General features: G+C 39.0%; 1 protein-coding gene and 1 long non-coding RNA gene across 5 annotated transcripts; one reads left to right on the top strand and one right to left on the bottom strand.

Moving 5' to 3' along the window:
• Window positions 1–1748: 1748 nt before the first annotated feature.
• On the bottom strand, window positions 1749–12519 carry LOC105039969 (cell division cycle 5-like protein). Its single transcript, XM_010916312.3, has 4 exons — window positions 12044–12519; window positions 9889–11613; window positions 3783–4064; window positions 1749–3440 (listed from the first exon to the last, which is right to left on the bottom strand). The coding sequence occupies exons 1-4, from the start codon at window positions 12218–12220 to the stop codon at window positions 2223–2225; spliced, it is 3402 nt and encodes a 1133-aa protein (XP_010914614.1). The 5' UTR covers window positions 12221–12519; the 3' UTR covers window positions 1749–2222.
• Window positions 12520–12916: 397 nt separating this feature from the next.
• LOC105039970 (uncharacterized) lies at window positions 12917–18550 on the top strand. 4 transcript variants are annotated; one of them, XR_012137811.1, is made up of 3 exons: window positions 12917–14323; window positions 15206–15579; window positions 15658–18550. It is a non-coding gene; the product is annotated as an uncharacterized lncRNA (long non-coding RNA). The 4 variants fall into 4 exon arrangements; XR_012137810.1 differs by having other exon boundaries at window positions 12919–14323; window positions 15520–15579; XR_831030.4 differs by having other exon boundaries at window positions 12919–14323; window positions 15520–15579; window positions 18134–18541.
• Window positions 18551–21434: the final 2884 nt, after the last annotated feature.

A 21434-nucleotide genomic window follows, 5' to 3' on the forward strand; every position in this document is an offset into this window, starting at 1 on the left:
AGGGGCTACGCGGGCAGAGTCTCGACAGCAAAGTGAGGAGGGTAAAAATCTGGATATGGGCGACCCTGTATATATAATACCCCCCGACGGTCGAGATGAAGGCACGACCGGCGAGGGATACCCAAATCATGCCACGTGGCATTATCCGGGCCGTCCGTCGGCCCGACGGTTCGATGTACCCATCCTCAGATCGAGCCACGTCACCTCCATCCACTCCAACGGACCCGTCCCAATGGCCACCTGCCACGTGGCACAGAGGCCATGACATTTCGTATCCCCGAAGGGGCGGCGGGAACGACGGTTTTCCTTCCCGATGGGATGGGACGTCTGGCACCGACAAGATGTCTGACACCGACAGGATGTCTGGCACCGACAGAACGTCTGACACCGGCAGGATGTCTGGCACCGACAAGACATCTGACGCCAGCGAATCGCCCGACATTCATGAGGCGCCCGTCATCATGTCAACCCACGGAACGGTCGTCGTACCGGCCCACGGGACGGTCGGAACTTGACACGCCTATAATCCACTCCTTTCGCTCGACGTTGCTGCCCCAAACAAAGACATTGGCCAGCGCGCCATCCGACTCAGGAGTGGAGGGGGGCAACTGTTGGGGAATACCGACCGACCCCACTCATGCCGACTCATCATCGGACCTACATGTTCAACGCCCGACTTTATCGACCGACCGACCAAAGGGAGCCGTTACCGACCGACCGACGGGAGCCGTTACCGACAAACGAGTGCCGTTACCGATCGATCGGCGGCTATCGACCGACCGAGGATACGTCGGTCGGGCAGACCTTTTTCGCTCTCCCAACCGACTGCACCATGGAGTCCGATGCCTGACTTCTGCAACGTGCCCGACTGACTGTCGGAGGGGCCCAGATCTTCACCCGACGCCCCTCAGCTGGCCGCCGACCTATGGTCGGTCGGCTCCTCCAATCGCCGTACTACTGCTAGAGACTGTCAGTCCTGACAATGGCATGCGGCACTACCGCCTAGGGGCATTATCCCATCTAAGGCATGGTCAACCCTAGCGATTTGACAGCCCCACGATGATTTGACACCCTCATAGCGGCTCTGACAGTCCTCAGTGAGTTGACAATACTTCAATTGTCCGCGCCATTAATGACGGCGCCATACCATGCTCCACTATATATATCAGGGAAGGCAACAGTGCTAGAGGTCGATTCGAAACCCCTAAACTCCCTCCTCTCTAGCTCTCTCTCCCTCTCTCGTTGAGCTCTCTGTTTTCATTTCACTGTTGCCTAGTCTCCTCTCTGACTTGACAGTCGGAGGGTCCCCGTCGGAGCTGCCTCCGGTCAGTGCGGATTTTTTTTTGCAGACGTTTGTTCCCGACGACCAGACGATGAGGGGATTGTCCGCAACATTTTTTTTTTTTTTAGCTTTTTTTTTCTTTTCTTTTCTTTTCTTTTGAGATTCTTGAGCGAAAGATGATCCAGAAAGACCATATCCAGCCCAAAGCCCGATAAGTGGTACGCTTGAGGCTAACAAGTAGGCCCTAAATTAACTGGTACCATAGATTCCGAACCCAGCCCGGCCCGCCGGATAAACAGATTTAACCTTGAGTTAATAACCCCAACTGAGGTAAAAGAGATGGTTGCGTCATTCGGCTAAGAGAAGAAACGTTGGATTGATTGAACTTGCAATAAGTGGATGGAATCAAAATTCGGTGGAAAAACATGCATCTCTCAATGCAATCATAAGAACATGCAATGCAAAATAAGACAAGTCAACCGCTTGACATACCAGCTCACATCGTTCTTTCAAAATGTCAGATTACATTAGCCTGAGGAAAACACAATACAACCATGAGATACAAGCCCACAATCAGAGAAGACTTGACAGGTGGCCTCCAACTCATCAGCATCTGAGAACAGTTTATGACCCCATTACTGCAATAAGCCAACAATAAATCCTCAATTTTCCATAGAAACAAAAGGCCGTTTTTTTCCCAAATTAATATTGCAATACCCCGACAGAGACTGTCTCTCTGAAACTAAAACCTCCAATGATCCTCCTGACTAAGGAAAACATTTAAGCTGCCAGTTCCAAAGTCACTAAGTTCACCATCAAGGTGCAATAAGAGGCATAACCCTTATTTTTCACAAGGACGGCGTTGGGATTAAAGCCTTATGTCTGTCATAGAATCTTCCAGCAGGAATGCTTGCATATTAGCTAAGTCTGACAGGTATCATCACTTGCCATCTCCCTTTTCTGGCTTATCATCTGATTTAACCACTGAATTCTCCCTGTAATCTGGAATTGATACATTAGTCTCGCTTACAATTCCACCATCTGGATCATTAAGGGCACAGTCTACTGAATCAACAGCTGTCCGAATAGAAAATCCAGAATGTATCGTTTCTTCAGAGCATGGTGCACTAGTAGCAACCCCATGATTGCTTGAATCACCAGCAATTTGCTCAGCTGACCCACAATCAGCATTTCCAGACACAACAGGAACAACTTCTTGCGTAGAAATATTGGAACATCCAACCAGCCCACCATCCATCCCTGCGTCACCTGTATCCACCACCATATTCTCCAAGCTAGTTGAATATGAAACAGTTATCTGATTGCTTAAACAAGCAGATATGTGAGCAGCTGAGTCAGAGGATGCACCAGCAACCTGACTACCTGAATGGGCAACTGTTGTTTCCTGCTCCTGCAAGCTTCCTATTTGATCTTGAACTGGAGGAGATGCATCAATCAAATTGCCGGCCATCTCCTCCTCATTAACAGATCCAGCCATACCATCTGATAATTCAGCATTTTTATCAACAACAGAAATATGCTCTTCGCTATCATTAAGACCCTCTTGAATTACATTTACACTTTGGGTAGATTGACTTTCAAAAGCATCTTCTCTCTCAGATGAACCTTCTGCATACAACTGGCTACTAGGTACTGAAGGTGTAGGTTGTTCGCACGAAGAGCTGGTTTCAGTATGATCTGCATATGGTAAATCAGTTTGATCCAATCCTGAATCAGGCCTACAAATGTCACCCAACTGAGCACTGTTCCCATGTTGGTCCTTTTCTGCCAATTTTTCATCTAAAGTACCATGTTTTGCTGCAGCTTCTTCCTCAAGAGCACGATTCCTTGCTGCAATTTCTTCTTCAAGTGCACGATTCTTGGCAGCCATTTCTTCCTGTATCTGTAATTGTACTTTGTGTTCTTCCAGTAGCCTTTGAATTCGATCATGCTTGGTTAAGAGATCCCCATAGCGTTGCTGGAGGCTCTGCTCAAGAACTTTCTGTTTGTTGACTTCTTCCATTAAGCTACTAAGTCTGAATGAAGCTGCTAAGTGTTCTTGCTTTTGTAAAGCTTTGAAGCATTCAAGTTCTGTAGCAGCAGTGTCCATTTGCTTATATGTGGCCTCTATCTGTGACCATAATTTTCCAGCCCTTGTCTGCTCATTCAAATAAGAACAAGTTAAAGGTCTATAAGACAGATAATGATGATGCAAAAAATCAGGCACGAAAAAGGGGGAAAGACAACCAATTAGCAAGAGGGTAATTTGAAGACCATGAAATTGGTTCAAGGGCTAGCTGTTTTCCATACATCGATATTCAATGAACTTTAGTTATCCAAGCGATATTTGTTTAAGAACTTAGATAGATTTTAACCTGACAAATAAAGCTGGCACCTATAGAAAACCAGGCAAAACATATCCACATCAAAATGTAACTCGGGCAAGGATGAGGGAGAAAAAGAAATGAGAAAACAAGCACCAAGTGCAATCTCAACATACCTGATATCCCTGTGTGAGAAGTTTAACCTTCTGTTCAAGTCGTGTTGCCTTTTTTGCTTCATCATCCATTCTCTTCTTCATGATCTCAAATTCATTTTGTAAAGCAGCAAGTTTTTCACTGTTGCCAGCAATGCTAGCAAGGCCATAACTATCCCGAGCAGGGAAGTACATAAGATCTTCCTGGCATGCATCGCGTGCTTTGACAAAATCATCAAAAGCCTCATTCTCATGGCCCATTGCCACACAAAGAAATTCAACCTCTTCCTTAATCAAAGAATGAGCCTGCAAAAGTAAACTAAGCTACATTAACATTTTGCATGGTGACAAGGCTATCAGAATCTATAAAGCATGCACTTTAGTCATAAAGTATGATTAATGAGACCATAGGCTATAGTTTATTTCCATTTATGTCTTGAAGCAAGTACTGAAAAAAAAAATGCAAACGAAAAAAAAAAGGCATGTTGAGACACCATTGAACATATTTGAAACGGATTGATTAATGTGCAATAACAAATACAAAAAAAAAAAAAAGAAAGAAAGAAAGGAAAAGGACTTGCTGAAGTACAACCGGGAATTCCCAGTAAACTGTGCTGTAACTGAACTTCTAAAATAAAAAGGAAAAAAAGAAAGGGAAACAAATGTTATAAGGAGAAAAATTATGGTGGCAGACCATACAAGCTATAAAGAGAAATTGGAGTCTACGGCAGAGGGATAGCCCTCAAAGATGTTAAATATAGAGAGAATGAGTTCACAAAACAGTGATTCATGCCAACACGCAATATTCGCATCCTCTGAAAAAGAATATGCAAGTCATTTGCTAACAGATAAAAGGGACTATTATCCCTCTACTCCAAATTCCTAAGCACATTCTTTTGATTGTGTTGTCCATTACTAGCTACCACAATTATAACAACAGACATGTCATTTCAACTAAACAAATAAGAAACTTACAAAACCAGCTAATAATTTGCGGTTGTTAAAGACCTCACTCTTTTAAACTAACAGATCAGCCCACATTTTTAATGGTTCATCTTTTTTTGCCTTGAACCACCAAACTCTGAGAAACTATCCCCTTAGGGCCCATTCTTTGGTGAGTAAATATCATGAAAACCTTAGTCAACTTTTCTATTGACCAACTTACTCATGTTCTCACACTTTTCAAGATGAATAAGTTACTTACCTGTAGATGGTATTTACCCATAAAATAAGAAAAAATTTTACCCACCTAGGAGATGGCTAAATTATTTTCCCATCAGCCAATACAATAGATATTTAATTTTATTCCTAAGATATCCCATCCTCATTTCTAATACTTTGTCATTCAATGCCCAATAACTTAATTATCCACTTTCTCCAAACCTAAAAATGATAAAGGGTATTATGGAAAATATAGATAAATTTTAGCAACTTACCCAAGAAAGTAGTAATACAAAAGAACATGGATAACAGATTTCGAAGCTACTTTCCCATACATAAAAAAAACATAGGTAAATTATTTTCTTGTCTAAATGTTGCCTAGGAAATACTTACCTAAGAAAATATAGATTCCTAGGTCAATTTTTTACCCATAAAAGAACGGGCCCTTAATGATAGTTTTACTCTTAGACTAGATGCCCATTCATTTAGAAAATATTCTTCAACATATTTACATATGATCCATATGAAGACCCCTTCAGCAGTACCATGCTATTCATCCAATTTCATGTATCTATTTTCTTTTCCTTCCACCTGTACATCATCGCCATTCTGTTCAAGGTATGTCACCTTCTTTCTAGGTGCTTGCTATGGGTCAGAAACATTTTGGTCATAGATGATTTTCTAGGTGCTTGTCATGGATTAGAAAGCCATCATACAGGTTCTAATCAGTCCTATGTAACTAGCAACCATCAGATCCTCCTCCCATGTCCCGCCCTGCTTATGGAATCTCAGGTCTATAGGCAAGTAAAATCAAGCCTTTCATGATCCTGTAAGGAGTTTCTTAAGGTGCCATGGTTCCTCAAAAAGCATTAATTCAAAGGTATTGAAGCATGTGCTATGAGAATTCAGCCAATTCTACAAATTTACCAGAGTGTTGTCATTAATTTCAGGATTCTTCACATAGATGAAACAAAGTGACCAGATAATGGTGTCAGTGTATCATACAACAACATGCCAGAGATTTGAACTCTGCATTAAGCAATAAAAAAAAATAGCATTTGGTACATGGCAATACTTGTTAACATGTTGGATTCATCAAAGATAACAATGTAACAGGTGATTGCCGGCAAAACACACAATCAGTGCTAGCTATTGGATCCACTAAAATGCATTGTAAGGAACAAAGGAGTTTGACAATGCTTATCTAAATAGACCCATGGAGCAATAAAAGCTAAAGCATATCTTTAGTATGTTTGGTAGGCACTAGCACGAGGGGGCCCAAATGTTAAAGGGGGATGACCGTCAGTATACACTACAGCCCGCCACTACCTGCAAAATCTACAGGAACAGACCTCTAAGGTCAATAAAGCAGTGCAGATGACAGTTGTAAGCTGGGCTGGAGGACGTGATCAACAAATTTCCATAAATGTCAATAAAAATGCCCATCACTTGAATAGTCAGCAAAGGAGCACCAGATTGCCATGAAGAGAAACAAATGCTCGAGCATTTACTAGATATAAACATAAAAATGAACAACCTGCATAAATTTGACTTCTCATTTTTTCAGTCTCTAATAGCAGCCCAAGTAAATGTCACTTGAAAAAGAAATCTAAATTCCTTTGTCAATCTTTTGAAGACTCAAGCACACTTGACAAAAACACCATGAATACACAAACTTCTAGGTTTTGTTGAGTGCCACCAAAAACACAGATTAATGGGAAATCTAATCCACAAGAAAGTGAACCAATTCAAGGATTAAACCATCCAAACTTGGATCATGACTTGATGAGCCAGTTGTCAACAATGCAAATGACTATATATGGTGGAATAAGTGCAGAATGCAAAATTAATGGTGCAGGAATCAGAACCATATATAAATCTCGTTGAATGGACATAGTCATGCATAAATGAGACTCAGAACAACTCTGCTGGCATAGAACTATAAAAATTTAGGTCGAGATTGAAACCACAAAATGTTGAACAGCAAGCTCCTTCAGTTCCTTAAATCAGCCTATAAAATTCTTATGGATAAACCATCATAATCCCATTCTAATACAGAAGAAGACACAGAAAACAGATGAGTAATTATAAAGTTGTATGCATATATAAAAGATCAAGATCATGCATTAACAAGGTAGTGCTTCAGTGATGACATAATTTCATCAATGAGTTTATAGAAGATACAATCTATACTTTGCCATAAATAGAGATGTTGTTAGCATAAAGTTGTACAAGATCATTAGTTATTTATAGCTGTGTAGTATATGCTCAACTATAGATTCACATCTATTATGTGTGATTGTACTAGTCTATAAAAGCAAAATTTTGCATTTAAGCTGTCCTCACTCAAGTTTCAGAACATCACAGTGATTTAATAAACCCCGCTTCCACCTCCAATTGCAAGATCTGCAAGACTTAGTTCATGTATTGCTGACTTCAATGTTGCAATGAATCATCATGAACTCCTCTTCAAACATGAGTTTCAATGTTGCAACAAATCATCATGAACTCCTCTTCGAACATAAGTTTATCTTCCCAACTCATTGAAACACAATAATGACAACCAAATCCAAAAGATTTGCCAGAAATGGACAATCTAGACATTTCACGTGTTTGGAGATCATATGGTGTTGATTCCTGACATTAACAAAATACCTCCTAGAAAGACTCTTTGGGTGGCGAACTTCTAATGCCCTAAAACTCTTCCATTTGTAGCAGTCGTATGTTAAGACACCAACATACCTAAATCAACAACAAATGATCAAGAGTAGGACTTTGCTGCACCAAAGATTCTGCATGTTTCTAGCATGTCAGATAATTCATTTCTTACCCAGTTAAAGGGTTTCTATATTTCCTCATTTTTTTGTATTAAAATAACGGTTTTCTTAGGAAACCTAAATGTGAAATAGCTCAACATGTGGTTATCCAAATTTCCAAAATTCTCATCAGAATTGAATTCTAATACCGAAAGAATAACTAGAATAATAAGAAAAGGAGCATTTGAAATTCCAGATCCTTGAGCTAAGCTCAATTCTAACCATGTCCAGTTCACACAAGAAATGGAATCCGAATGATGCATATAAATTAGACATTGAAAAAGAAACTCAGGGATTGTTTGACATTGTTCCATTAAATTGCTGCATAACATCAGCAAGAATAATAGCTCCTTTAAGAAATAGCCAGGACTGACTGCGAATACCAGAAAAGAAGCAGACTACTAAGACTAGGAGTTCTTGATCTGTAATCAAATACGGAGACTCTTTGAGCAATGTGGATGCAACAAACTAATGGCCGTGGCGAAAGACTCAGACGAGACCAAAAACAGCACAAGCAATGCTACAAATGCATGCCTGTTAATTCACATGTATAGTAATTTTATTTTGAAAGGCTTCAAGCTAACCCAGAACCAAGGTCTATTTAAGTAGAAAGCAGTAGTCATGTTGAAGTGAAGAGATCAAGAGTTGTGCTTTAAAAATGAAAGAGCATTTTCACTCCTCTTCTATTCTTTTCGCTCATTTAAATTCATATAATCATTCCATTTTCTTTAATACTTAGATCTTCATTTTCTAGCATCCTAGGATGGCCCAGAAATCCTCAGCCTATGCACATCAAATTTCTTTGTATTTAGAGATGGGCAACGGGTCAGGCCGCCCATGACACAGCCCGACCTGGCACAAGATGGGCCGTGCATGGCATAGCCCAACCCGCTACAGTGACGGGCCGTACCTGGCATGGCCCATAAGAGAGGGATCGGGCTAGCCTAGGGTTTTCTAGCCCGCAGCCAAGGCCCGGCACGACCCATAAGGGCCTAGACCGACACGACCCGTGGGCTAGGCACGGCACGCGTGCCAAACAGGCCCCCTTGAAACGGGCCAAGCTCAGGCACAGCCCGTTTAGGATTTTCTAAAATTTAGAAAAAAATATGCATGAATAAATTAAAAAAAGGTTGGGACTAGACATCCCTCAAAATAGCCGTGTTATGGCTGTTGGAAGGGATAAAAAGGTAAAAAAAACTCCGAAAATCGCCGTTTTTGGCCGTTATGGGCCGAAATAGGCCGTGCCAGGCCCGACCCGTAACGGCCTCAAACGGACCGTGCCAGGCACGGCCCATAATGGACCGAAACAGACCGTGCCTAGCATGACTCATTTGCAATTTTTTTTTTAAAAAAAAAAAGCCCACGAGCCAACGGACTGTGCCAGATACGACCCACCACCCACCGAGCCTAAGGCCATGCCAGGCTGGGGCTTGAGGCTATTCATGCCGTGCCTGGCACGGCCCATTTAGCCTCAGGCACGGTAGGCCTGGGCCAGGCCGTGCTAGGCACAGTCCAGTGCCCTTCACTATTTGAATTTGTATGTCTCTTCGATTAGAAATAAATCTTTTCCTAAAATCATCATTCCCATTTCTATTTTAACCATACCTACAATATCATACATCTCGACAGAAAGATGAAATGAGCATATATATCAAATTATCTAAATACAATACCTCCCCGTTACAATTTTAGCCTCTGACTTACTAGATAACTAAAATAAGGAAGATAGATACTTTCCCTCCTGACAAATTTTCTTAGCTCCCTAGAAAGAAAAACCCTATAGCAACTTGCTCAGTTCCTTATGAGGTAAATTAGCCTTTCATAAGTAAGATTCAAGAACATCACTTCTCTACAAGACATTCAGTAGACTGACTTACATGCAGCATATTATCAATATCCCCTCAGTTTCTTTCCAGTGCATAAATATATTAAAAAAAAAAAGATTTCACAATTTAAATTGAAAAAAGAATATCTAGACAGAAAACTGAACCATGACTTGTTGATTAGGCATAATCAAAGAGTAGCTACTGGTGGAAACGAATGCAGAATGAAGATATCCAGAAATAAATTTCATATAAAGATAATAGAAAACAAATAAAGCGAACATGTCTGAAGAAAAAAAACATGCATAAAGATAACAGAAAGAAGCAAACCTCTTTCAGTTCATCCTCATCAAAATCTTCAATTTCAGGTATAAGCATAGCTTTCCCATTTGCCGCACGCTTGGCATTTCTCTTTTTTTCCTTCTCTTGTTTTCCATCAAGTGGATATTTGGCATTATCATGTTCTAGTAATGCAAGAAGCTCCTTACTTATCATCTCATCAGCCTGCTCAAACAAAGTAGGGGGAACAAAGGAGCTCTTATCTTCATCGCCCCTTATCAAAGAATTTCTGATAAGTTCCAATGAAGCAGCAGGAGGCCTAGGGAGCTCCCGCTGAAGCACTTTAGATCTCTTCCTGAGTAAGGCCTCCAGTCTTGCTTGTTCCTGTGCTTTCTCTCTAGCTATTCTATCTGACATATCCTCTTCTATCTTTTCCTCGGTCTCCTCATTTTCCTCTGCAATTGGTTGCATAACTATCTGGTACTCATTCTTAGGCTGGGGAAGATTAGTTAAACCAGAACGCAATGTTTTTTTCAACTCAGCCTGCCTGCGGAGTTCCAGCTTAGCACTATCCTGCAGTTCCATATCTTCGTTTATGTGAAGCTCATCACGGAAAGGAGTCCCCTTAGGTGTTGCACCAAAAGAATATGCATCTCTTGAAGGAGTCATACCAATTCTTGGGGTAAGACCCGTAGCACCCGGAGTTGCCATAGGAGTTGCCATTGGATTTGGAGTCTGTATCTCTCTTTTCCTTGGGGTAACACCTGAAAAATCTGAGGGATGCAATTCAGGATTCTCCCCACCCAAAAGAGGTGTCTGCGACTCTCTTAATCGTGCCAGATTTTCAGCTTCCATCATAATAGCATCGCCTTTCCCAGCTGGAGTTCTCTGTGGGGTTCGCAAGGGAGTCATCCCTTGTCTTGGAGTCTGCGAGTAATTTGCTAGAAGAGCACGCGTAGCACCACTTCCTTCAGCAAGTTCCTCATTTGCTAAGACAAGATCATTTGCATAACCCATCTTTGCTATCTCCTCCAGTTCTTGATCAGAAATCTGAGGAGCTGGAAGCATCAGTTTTGACCTCTTCCTAACTGCTTCTGGGTCATTTAGTTTGTTTGCCTGCAGAATTGCAGCAGGAGCATCTTGCCTTTGTGCAATTTTGTTCCTTGCAATGTCTTGCTTCCTTAATTGGGCCTCTACATCAACCCTCCTCTTCCCTTCCAGTTCCTCAATCGTCGTTGGAAATTTAGGCTGTTCCACGGGCCTCTCCTCGCCTAAAACATCATAAAACCCTGGTGGAGGTCTTTTTTCAAAAGGTATTTCCGCATTATAATCTATTCCTTTCCTTTTCCTCTTCCTCTGCCTCGTATCAATGCCAGCTGCCTTTAACTCTCTCCTCTTCTGCAAGGATGCAAGCCTCCTCGCTTCCTCAAGCTGTTTCTCCCTTGCTTTTCTCTTTGCCTTCTTGCCCCTGGTGTTGGCCAACCGAGCCCGCGCTTCGGAGAGCATTTCCTTTTCATCTTCATCCATATCAACAGGATCAGGACGTGCAGGTTTGGACTCAGGATTGGGGTCAATCTCTCCTGGACGCAACTTTCGTGGGTCATCACTTGGTTCATAGTTTTCATCCTTGGCACAGGCTACATCAAGAAGCTTCTCGTAGCGCTCGAGGCACTGAGAAGGTGTCCGGCCAACGATCGGTGCAATGGTTCTCCATTGCGTAGGCATCAGTTTAGCAAGATGAAGCAACTTCTCATCTTCTTCCCTGGTCCACTCAGTCTGTAACCAATCACATTCAAATCAAAAAACCCGTTAAATTCTAAACACAAGTCCACTAGCACTGCAGATTAAATATTTAACACTTCTACAACATTTAGAATCCCATCAATACAATCAAAACAATCAGATTTATATAAACTAAAAAAAAGGATGCTGCAACTCATCCGTACATCAATGTAAAACAACAAAAGATCGCTTCCCTTTCTTTTTTTTTTTTTCAAAAAAAATCATTCCATTTAGAACGCCGCGAGAAAATTAGATAACAAATCATTAGGGCATCAATGTAAAGTCACAAAAAGAGATCGTCTTTCTTGCTCCAAGTGATTTCGAGGACGCCGTTCAAATCGAGAAATGATCTTTTTTAGGACACAGGGGGGCAGAGAAGGACGCAAGAGATCGGAGGAAAGAAAACCAGAAGCTATTTTGGTACCTTCTTGATGGAGGGATCGAGCCACTCGTACCACCGGGCCTTGCACTGCTTCGCCGACTTGCGAACGAGAAGCGAGGAGATCCGAGCCCACTGGTTCTTCCCATATTTCATCACCGCGGCCTTGAGGATCTCATCCTCCGTGTTCTTCCACACACCTCCCTTGATCATAATCCTCATCTTGTCCCTCTTTTCCTTATACCCCTCCGCTTTGTCTAGGGATTTGGCCGATCTCTAAGGATCTCCTTCGATCCCTCTAGGGCTTCGAATCCGTAGAAGAAAGAAGAGACGAAATATCTTCTGCTAGGGTTCGAGGTCGCTTTCGCCAGTCTTCTTTGCAATTCTTCTAAGATTTGGAAGGCGATGCACTGAAGGTGGAGAATGGATACACTCTTTAACAGATATTATCTTATACGGCGATAGGAGGAGGAGAAGATGGAGGGATGTGGAAGCTAAGGGGACGGGGAGGGAGAACTAGATTTCTCAAGGCCAATTCCCTGGTATTTTCTTTATAATTAGTTTAGGCCATGAAAATGTATCCAAGTTATAAGGTTTCTTTTATATATTCCTTTATAAATATCCAAAATTATATGTTATATGTATATCCTTACGATTATATAAAATTATATAATTATATTTATGCAAATTTACATGCATTATAAGTTCTCTTCTTATTAAGCTAAGGGTAAATATGTTTATGAGGTTATATGCAAAAATAAATAATTTATAAAAATTTAATCTAATATACCTAATATATATATATATATATAATAGAAACAGAGTGAAAGGAGGATATCAGATTAAGCTCTCCACGTCAGCACAAAACTAGCAGCTGCTCGTGCCATCTGTCTCAACATAAACCCCCAGCATACCACGTAAAACAAAACCTTGACCCTGCCGCTCTTAGTCTTCTCTAAACCTCAACTCTCTGTCCCAGTCTGTCGAAGCGCCTCCAATGGCGGTCAACCTCCCCTTATCCACCGCCGGGGATATTTCGGAAATTTTCTTCTCGCTGCTCTTCGTCTTCAGGACGAAGGTTTCCGCCATGAGGAGCGAGGACCAGCCATCGCGGGTTCTCCACGAGCTCTCCTCCCTTCTCCTCTAGATCCTCTGATCTCCCCGCCAAGCCGGACCGGAGATACCTCCACCGCCGCCACTGCCGGCTCGGGCATCAAGGGCGGTGGCGGAGCCCCGGCAAGCAAGGCGGCCGCGGCCTCATCATCTCACTTTCCCTCTCTTTCTCATCGTCTGGCTATAAGTCTCCATTCGAGGGTTTCTCTTTCTCTGCTTCTCCTCTCTCATCCTCCTCTTTCTTTTGCTTCGAGATCCGAGATCCGAGAGAGCTCCCATTATCGAGGTATGTCGTAAGGGATCTCCGACCGTTTTTTGGGGTTCTGATCTGTGTTTGAGTTAAGATCTGATGCATTTGAGCTCTGGAATCCGTTTCCAAGTTTCTTTTTTTTTTTTTTTTTTTGGTTCCTTAATACATGCTTAAACTATATGTGTGTGTTCCAGAATATTTCTAGATGATATTGATGCTAATGTGATTCTCTTTTCGGATTTCTTGATTCGCTGGAAGATATATGGTGGAGATTTTCTCCGCGTTCTGATTCATATGATATGATATTGGCCGTTTTATTCTGTGTTAAGTTCATCGGATCCCTTTTTTTTCGATAATGACCTTTATTGTTTCCAGCAATTTGGGGATCGATCACTGGCAGTTAGTTCTAGAATGGGTTTCGATTTTTCTTTTTTCTTTTTTTAATATTTTCTTAGGATAAACCTTTATATGGTTTGTGTCCTTTAATAACTTGTGTGGGTTGTACATCTGAGATGATGGATAGTTCTGCTTCTCAAGTCTTATGACTCAGTAGAGGTTACTGATGCCGGGGTGCTACAAATGTTCTTTACACAATCATGATGTTACTGATATGATGTACGAGTAGGACTGGAAAATGTTCTCATGTTGTTCGCTGGATCTGGAAAATATGCTGGACACTGTATTTCCAATCCCATTTAAATTGATGGCTAGAATTATTGGGTAATTAAAATTCATCTCATAATATTTCTTCTTATTTTCTTTATGTGCTTTCTTGGCCCGACTATTTAGTTAGAACAAAGTGCACAGAAAAGAGAGGTGCTTCATTCTGATGCCCTGGGTGCTAGGGATGGTGATGGTACTCGGTTTCATGGAAATCGTCTCCAATCTTTCCGGGTTGGGGCGGGCGATCCTTCGCCTCGGCTTTCCTTTGGCCTTTAAAGTGTCCTCCAATGAGGTGCCAGGTGAATTTGATGGTATTTTTAGTTGCTTTTATAAATCTCTAATATGATATCAGTTGAATTTTCTACGAAAAATTTGATTGTTCTTTTGTTTTATTGCATTATCATTCTGTTTTTAAATACATATGCTAATCATGAGATTGATTAGTTGCTTAGTTGTGATGAATAAACCTTTCTGAATTGGCGAAGTTTTTCATCCAGATCTAATGGCTTTCTCTGTGAGACTTCGTTTTCTGAAGCGGAGATTGGATAGACACAACTTATTGTGTCTTTATGTGAGAATATTTCATGAAACTTTAAATAAGGGATAGCAAAGGATAATACTACTTCCATTCCTGCTTTTCACAGAACGATGTTTATTTCTTGGTTCCATATTTTCTTAAAGCTGGTGCACTGTAGAGTGATAAGATCATATGATTTAATATTCAGTTTCTTTTTCTTAACGTATTGAATTAAAAGCATCTCAAAAGCACATCAGGAATTTGAATGGATAAATACATAAATTGTTTTAGATTGAAAGAATCTTAAATGCATGGATTTACTCTTGAAGCTGGTGCACTGTAGAGTGATAGGGTCATATGTTTTGATATCCATTTTCTTTTTCTTAACTTATTGAATGAAAAGCATCTTATAAGCACCACTTAAAGAGAGACCAAGAATTTGGATGGACACTAGGAATTTGGATGGACAAATACATAAATTCAAGTTGAAGGAAATGCTCTATTTTTCAATGGAATCCTGACATTTCCACCCAACTAATTTTGTTTCACCATCTTTGACAGTATTATTGCTTTTCAATATAGACCACTACCAGTTTATTTTAAGTATTGATTTGGTTTCTGCATTATGTTGCATTTAATTGATTGCTCCAACCATTCTTTACAGGTTTGGGATGTGAGAAAAACAATATCATCGCTAAAAAATTTTGTAGGACATACAAGAGATCAGACAATCCTATCCTTCTTATGTTCTTAAATCCTGCTTTTGTAATTTTATTTATTTACAATTATTTCAACTAGGATCTGGTGCTAAATAAAATGATAAAAACGGTGCCTTTGCATTGTCTCTTTTCTTCTTTGGTTTGAAACGATATCCTTTGCATATTTTACCTCAAAACAAAAGGTACAGACGAACATTAAATTAATCAAGTGCTCAGAATGAGAAGGGAACTTGCTAATTGAGTTTGTGACCAATGACAGGAAGATGAAAATGGAAAAGAACTTAAATCTCCTTTGACCACCGATGTCGAAAAGGATAAGGTACTCACCTCTTATAATATGCATTTCTTATTTGTATAAACTTACCTTTATCCTCATGATATTGGAACCATATTACAGAAATTCATAGAGACCGTAGGAATACTTCACAGCTTCAAGAACTATCATAGTAAGGAATCCATAGCAGATTCAGGACAACATGATGAATTAAATGAGGTTGATGAGGACACAGAGACACAAGTGACAAGGAAAAGGAAAAGAAAATTGGTATATGATGACAACGAATGAAGTTGCTAAAACAAAGATAACTAAAAAACAATTACATATTGAGATTGAAAATGTTTGATATATATTATCAGTTTGTTAACTAGGAATCTATGACTTTTGTTTACTGGATTTAAAATGTGTTAACTATTTGAACAGCCAGACTGCTAGAGAATTGAGGTTGGAAGAACTATCTCAATTATTTTTTTAAAAAAATCCATTTTTGTCCATTGGATTGTGCTATGTTAGAATCTTATATAATTGCATCTGTTACACTTAAATGCCCATCAAGTTTAATGTGCTGTAAATATTTTGATAGTTACAGGGCAACGATGGTGATTTCATTTTAAAATTGAAAGGCCAAATGTTAGGATAAATATTTTTGTTTCTTATTTTAGATAAATGTTCCATTTATGAGAACTAATTTGTCCATTTGTTACTAATAAAATCTAGAAAGCCAGAATATGATAAGATTGCTGGAACTTTGAGACTATTTGAATTGAAATGGGGAGTTGGGCATTAATAAAATGTAATCAAGCAATTTTTTTTATGCTTGTCCTCGTGTCTAACAATTTTTCAAGCATTAAATTCAAACCTTGGATTAATAAAAACTGCATTGAATCTTATTTATATAAATTAAATTATATTATTAATGTATGATATTATTGCATTCTTACAAGTAAAGCCTATTTATATAGGTAGTTGAGAATATGAAATGACATTAAAAATTTGAATGAATATTATTTGATTATTTATCTATATATTTTTTTCCAACATAATCAGAGAGTGAGAGAAAGTTTATGAATAAATGGGACTATCCACGTAAGCAACCATTTCTTATCTATAAATGCCATCTGGAGAAAAATTTACATTCCGTAGGCCACGTAACCAAGCTCTTCGTCCAAAGAATTCTTAATTCTTTATAAAAAGCTTTAAATTCAAACATGATATTATTAAAGGACTACATTAAATGTTATTTATGTCAATTAAATGATATGATTAAAGCATGAAGTCTATTTATATGTATAGTTGAGAATATGAATCAACACTAACATTCTCGATGGATGATATTTGCTGATTTATACATAATTTTTTTACAAAAAAACTTAGCTCTAGAACCCGCGTGCAATGCGTAGGCTTAAAACTAGTATATATATAAATAGAAACTTGGTGAGAGTATACACATTATATTTATATTATATGTACATCTATTTTATATGTCTAACTATGTCTTTCTTCTAATATAGATACCATACCATGCTAGACAACTTGATGCTCAAATCTAAATCGAATCAACCACTATGCCCCCTGTCAAGGGCAAAGTTCACGATGTCATAGTTAATACACAAGTTTAGCTTTAAATTTATTGACCTTCAGATTACAACAAGATATTTTGCCCTTAGATCAAGGGACCACTTATAAGTTTGTACATCTGGTTCACGCTTCCTTTCTGTCAATGATTTATAAGATGGTTTATTAGTATCATACGTTCAATGTAATGGCATACCGAGGTGTTGGCATAAGACAAAAGTGAACAAGGAAGTCCCCATTGTCGGTGTCCACCGCAACAATCTTATAGTGTGATGCTTTAACCTCACTAATAGATCTATCCAATCTCTTCGTAAATCCCATCCCCTTCGATAAACTTCTACGGTACTATGATATTTTTTCTAACTCTATGTTCGATGTGTGACCCACACTTACACTATACGTGATCATGGTAAAGAAAAAATCCATGCATAATCTAATAAACATTTAAAATTACATGCAAATAATTTGAAAAAGCACACGTTATTCTAATGAAATATGTGGTGGAGGAGACAATCATGGGAGCGGCAGTATGGCGACAACAACAATATTAATGGTGGAGGTGCTAATAATATAGCAGAGGCAATAATGATGACAACGATAGGATGGTGAAGGTGATGATGGTAATGAAGGTGGTTGCAGTTGCGATAGTGGCATTAAAGAGGTGATGTTAGTAGTGGTGGTAAAAATCATGAGTATTTTTTAAAAATATTGAAAATAAGATTTTATTTTATAGAACAAAATATATTTTAAAAAATAAAAAAAATAAAAATAATGTCATAAAGCATATCTTTTGTCCACAATTTTTATGATTTTATTTTTAATATGAAAAATAAGAAATCAAAGTGATACAAAGCAAGCTCTTAGTGCCTAATTATCAAAGTTGAACATCGTTAATTAAGTTGAGTCATAGACACATAAAAATATCGCCCTTTTTTCGCACTTGCTTTCCAAGTCTTTTCTCATCTCCTCTCTTTTCTTTCCTCCACCGCCTCCTCTTCTCTCTCTTCTTACTACCCACCAGAGGAAGCTTTGTGAAGGAGGTGATGGTGACGGTAAATCCATCAATGAGATAACTGCTGCCACGATCATGTCAGCAAATGCTAGAGAGGAGACAGAAGCTTCCAATTTTAGCCAGGAGTCGAATCATCATCGCCACTATGCCATCAAGCTCTAGCAAGTCTGCTCAAGAGCTCTTGCATCCCCTTCTCCCCCTCTTTTCCATCAAAACCTGAACTTAGTAATTTTTTCATCTGAAATTCGTTCTGTTGTTAATTTTCAATAGTTTTGAGTGGAAACAATCGTTAACAATTTGAAGTTATTGTAAGCTGCATATCTACTACTTTTGAACATATGCATATTGTCAATTTAGTGATTTCAGTAAGCACAATGGGGAAAAAAATCAAAATTGTTTTTAGAAAAGAAATGTTTACTGACACATTGAAGTTAGAATTAATTCCCTTACATCTTCACTTTTAAGCTTGAGTTGATTAAGATTCTGATCTTTGTGGTCTATTTGAGGTCTATTTGTCATGTTACATCTCCTATTTTAAATTAAACCTTATTTCCTAGATGTCGTGGTTTGACTAGAGACAAGCTATCCAAATGCTAACTTAGGTTTATTTCTGAAAACCCAACAAAAGAATCAATTTTTGATATTACAATTTGTTAGTGGGGTGGGCTATACTAAGGTTCTGTGCTTTTGAAGTCTAGGAGGTTAGTAGCAAAGTAGAAAAATAACAATAATGTTGCTAGCTTAGTGTCATGGTTTGGTAGAAGTGAATTTGACAGTATAAGAAAACTATGATTTCATTGGATAGATTCCTCAATTTGTTGAATATGGGAAGCAGATTGCTTAATTGCAACCAACCTTGTAGGTTGGTTGCAACGACCCTATCTTATATAGTAGCTCAAGGGATGAATATGAATTTAGAAGAGAAAGTTGATTACTTTGTAAAGTTTGAAGACCTTTCCATCATCAAAGATTCAAAGATTGCATGACATTGGAAGGTAGTTGCCATGCTTGTGGCTCAAGTGATGCTCGGATAAGAGAGAGCCTAGATACATAAGAACATTTTGTCTATCTTGACATCTACTAGTGCCTTCCAATCATTGAAACAAATATAGAACGGAGAAAATCATGTCTACAATATTTGTATAGATGAAGCAACCAAAAATTCTTAGCTCGTGATAAATAAAGATCTCATTGCCTGATGGATTTTCAAGGCTTGCCCTTAATAATAGTCTAAAAAATACAAGATGGTGGAATGCGAGTATTAAGTGCAGATTGGTGGCTTCGAATGTTGAGACTCCAAAATCGAACCTCTATCTTGCTCAAGTGGCAAGAAACGATATTGCTCGAACAAGCACTCGATGGTAAAATGAACATATACCCAGAAATAGAGGAGTTTATTATTCATGGTATACTGCAATATAAATTGGCATCGCAGATATGGAGGCTAGCCCATTTCAGGATTCATCTACTATCTCAAAGCTACCTATTAATGATTTCCTTTAGAATATTAGAGAGATATTTTTTAGTAATAATAAAAAAGCTGAAGTAGTTTTTGATGTGTTACCTCATTTATTATATTTGGCTTACTAGATATGAATGGATTTTCCATGAAACGAGATAACTGTGCTAGAATAATTCTTCTTAGAACATCTACTCATGCTTAGAAGTTCATCCGTTGACTACTTCAAAGGGAACATTGGCAGTAGGGATGGCCTGTGGCTTTTTCTGTGCAGTTTTTACATCGCTATAGATAATTTATTTTTCTTGAGAACCGCCACCCTCTACTTTTTCAAAGTCAATTTGGAAGATAAGATATATGACAGAGGTGCTTTTGGTGGAACAAACTTTATGATTGGAACTTCTTTATTTTATATTCCCTCGAGAGTTGGGGAAAAGAAAATCAAACTTCACTTTTTAATAAGCGTTGTTTTATTGTGACTTTTCTTCCGAGATTTTCTCAGACAATTACCAGAAAACAAAAGAAAATCAAAAAGGAAAAAAAATGTTTTCAGAGACAGAGGGAAGAACAAGGAGTGCATCTAATTAAATCAGACACTTAAGAGTGCTTTCCGTCAGTTGACGCTTATTGAACCCCATCATAGGGATCCTTTCTGACCTTTCCTTTATATTTTTCATAATCTAAAATACGAAGCATTTCTAAATCAGAGCTTGTAGATTATTTGCACTTGATACTCTTCTTTTTTTAAATGGATTTGCACTTGATGCTCATTCATCAATTATTGTTGACCATTTCTGATGCATTGTATTGAATTATTTTATTAAATTTGATATGAAAAATCCAATGCATTTATAAGATTAATATTAAATCCAATCTGATGCAACTCAAATGGAAATGAATTAAATTTGGATGCGGAATTTTTGTCCAATTCAAACATGGATTGGATATGGGGTTGGGTCAATCCCTGATCCAACCTGACCCGTTGCAGCCCTGGCCTTAGGAACGAGCTTTCATCATTTTGTTGGGTAAGACCTCTATGTCCCAACTGAAAATAATGCGCATAAATGCAATAACACGCCAGAATGCTGAGGTTGTGACAAACATAAGCACAGGCATGTTTTAATGTGTTTATATGTATGTAGCTTGGAAAAGTAGGGCAACCTGTAAGCATTTGATTGCCTGCGTTAGTCTGGTTGTGAAGGTTGGCCTGAGGCAAAGTTGCTCCGTTCTTTCAACCCTTCGGTCATCAGGTCATCCGAATCTTTAGAACGAGCGGGAGTCTCATTTCTTCTCTTTTTAACCAAAGAAGATCCACCCGGGGAGAAACTTAAAATCTAAGTACCCAGAATATTAACTGCATAAATCAACAAAGACAACAATCAGAAACCTCATTCAATCCCTCTTACGAATGAGATTGCAAATTGCGTAGAAGAGGACCTAAATATGTTCCTGATACCTGCAATAGTAACAACTGCAGAATAAACTAAGAAAGTATAGTGGACTCCTATATGGTCCGATTGAAGCATTGCACCACATAAATATTAGATCGTTTATCCAGGATAGCAAACAATACAAATACACCAAGACAATAAGAGTGCTCATCAAGACAACGATCCTACCACCATTGGCCAGTATTTTGGATGGGGAAATTCTTACCATTGGCCAGTATTTTGGATGGGGAAATTCTTGTTGCATCGGTGCACAAAGAATCTCTCATTTTGGATGAATCTGGATTTTAAGACTGGTGGCCCAGACTGGGCCTGAGGTATGAGCCCATTTGTTCAACGGGCCGGACTCGAATTTAGGTCAACCTAGCCCACCTTGGATCTAAAAAAATATTATATATGTATA

This window comes from Elaeis guineensis, chromosome 1 (genome assembly GCF_000442705.2).
Source record: "Elaeis guineensis isolate ETL-2024a chromosome 1, EG11, whole genome shotgun sequence".
Taxonomy (NCBI): domain Eukaryota; kingdom Viridiplantae; phylum Streptophyta; class Magnoliopsida; order Arecales; family Arecaceae; genus Elaeis; species Elaeis guineensis.